The sequence below is a fragment of the Nicotiana attenuata genome, unplaced genomic scaffold (genome assembly GCF_001879085.1).
Source record: "Nicotiana attenuata strain UT unplaced genomic scaffold, NIATTr2, whole genome shotgun sequence".
Taxonomy (NCBI): Eukaryota; Viridiplantae; Streptophyta; class Magnoliopsida; order Solanales; family Solanaceae; genus Nicotiana; species Nicotiana attenuata.
The window spans coordinates 125,396-127,180 of record NW_017671089.1 but is presented as its reverse complement, the minus strand read 5'-3'; the positions used below and the strand labels follow the sequence as shown (position 1 = coordinate 127,180).

At 41.5% G+C, this 1,785-nt stretch overlaps 1 protein-coding gene across 1 annotated transcript; it reads right to left on the bottom strand.

Annotated features, from left to right (window-relative positions):
* Window positions 1–375: 375 nt before the first annotated feature.
* LOC109205848 lies at window positions 376–1,029 on the bottom strand. The gene has a single exon (XM_019368603.1). The coding sequence runs from the start codon at window positions 1,027–1,029 to the stop codon at window positions 376–378; it is 654 nt and encodes a 217-aa protein (XP_019224148.1).
* Window positions 1,030–1,785: the final 756 nt, after the last annotated feature.

Sequence of the window (1,785 nt, the reverse complement as noted above, 5' to 3'; positions counted from 1 at the left end):
TGCTCCTACCAGTATACAGAGGGCAGCCTAGGTATGTGAGTGGTGAATCCCTTCTAGAAAAGCCTGTCACTTCTTGAATTCTTCTGATAGCACTTGGGAGTGCACAGGAAGCAGTCATGAAATGACTCTGTGTTTGTTTATGAGTTGGCCAGATGTGTTCTCATAGTTTCTAAGAATCCACATGATTTTTCTCAGGGAATTTCTTCTGCTAGAGGTGAAGATGATGATATCATCTGCAAAGCTTAGGTGGTTGATTTAAGGACCTCTCTTCTCCATATAAAATCCATGAAACATCTGATCATGGTTGAGAATGTTGAGCATTCTAGACAGTAGTTCAGCTCCTATGATAAATAAGGATGGGGCAAGTGGATCACCCTATTTAAGGCCTCTTGTAGATTGAAAGAATCCACATCTTGTGCCATTAACAATGACTGAGTACCGTTTTTTGGACATAGTTCTCCGGATCATGTCAATGGTCATTTCACTGAATCCCATTCTCCTAAGCATGATGCAAGTGAAACTCCAGGATACTCTGTCATAGGCCTTGGCCATGTCAAGCTTGATGACCACATTTGACCACACAGTTGGCTTCTTGATACCATGCTCTATTTTTTGTGCCAGTATAATGTTTTCAGAGATGTTCCTGCCCTTTACAAAGCCAGATTGGCTTGTAGAGATTATCTTTGGGAGGATGGGACCAAGCCTTGAGTAAATAACCTTGGAGAAAATCTTGTTGATGAAGTTGCTAAGACTAATTGACCTGAATTCTGTGAGACTTTTAGGGAATTCAACCTTAGGCAAGAGAACAAGGCATGCATTGGTCATATATCTGGGCATTGGATTTCCTCTAAAGAATGACAGAACAACTTTGAGGAAAACTTCCTTGATCACTTCCCAGCAGGCTTGATAGAACTTCCTATTCATGCTATCAGGTCCTGCTGCACTAGGAGGGTTCAGGGAGAATACTATTTCCTTGAGCTCTGTCATTGATGGATCGCTGGTGAGTGTATCATTGTCATCACTAGACATCATGGGCGGAATAATGGACAGCAGGTCTTCTCTAATTGCTGAACCAGGGTCTGTGAATGTCACACCTCCTTTTTCTTACACCCGCAAGGGTGTAAAGGAGTTTTTCCACTTAAAGGACAATCGAAACGGGATTTATTATTAAGATTTCAGAGTCGCCACTTGGGAGATTAATGGTGTCCCAAGTCACCAATTGAATCCCGAACCGAGGAAACTATGACTCTGTTAACAGTCTGCGAACCAGAAATCCGAGTAAGGAATTCTGTTAACCCGGGAGAAGGTGTTAGGCATTCCCGGGTTCCGTGGTTCTAGCACGGTCGCTCAACTGTTGTATTTGCTTTTATCTGATTTTAAAACATGTTCTAACCTATGTACTTCTTATTAATAAATTGCTTTTATTTTATTTATTTGTTCTTTCATTTTTTTAAGGAATTGCAAAGTCGTAAAAATGCGTCTCGAACCACGTCGCACCAGTGCACCCGTGATTGTTGACACATTTCGACTCCGTTGAGATTTGGATTTGGGTCACATAAATGTGTACCCGAGTTTAAGAGAGTAATTTTAAAAGCGTGCCTAAAGAGACTAACGCGTTGTTATTATAGGAAGGGCCGTGAAATCCGCTAAACGGCCCGATCCGAAATCTAATTGTTTTTAGTATAAACATTTATCGAGGGCCCTCACAATGTGTTGGTTTTGTTCGGCGAGGCTCGTCCCTTTTATTGTTTAACAGGCAAACCTAAAAGCGAATACGATTTTCTA

Coding starts and splice junctions, on each gene's coding strand:
- LOC109205848 (XM_019368603.1), bottom strand. CDS start 1,029: ATGTCTAGTGATGACAATGATACACTCACCAGCGATCCATCAATGACA.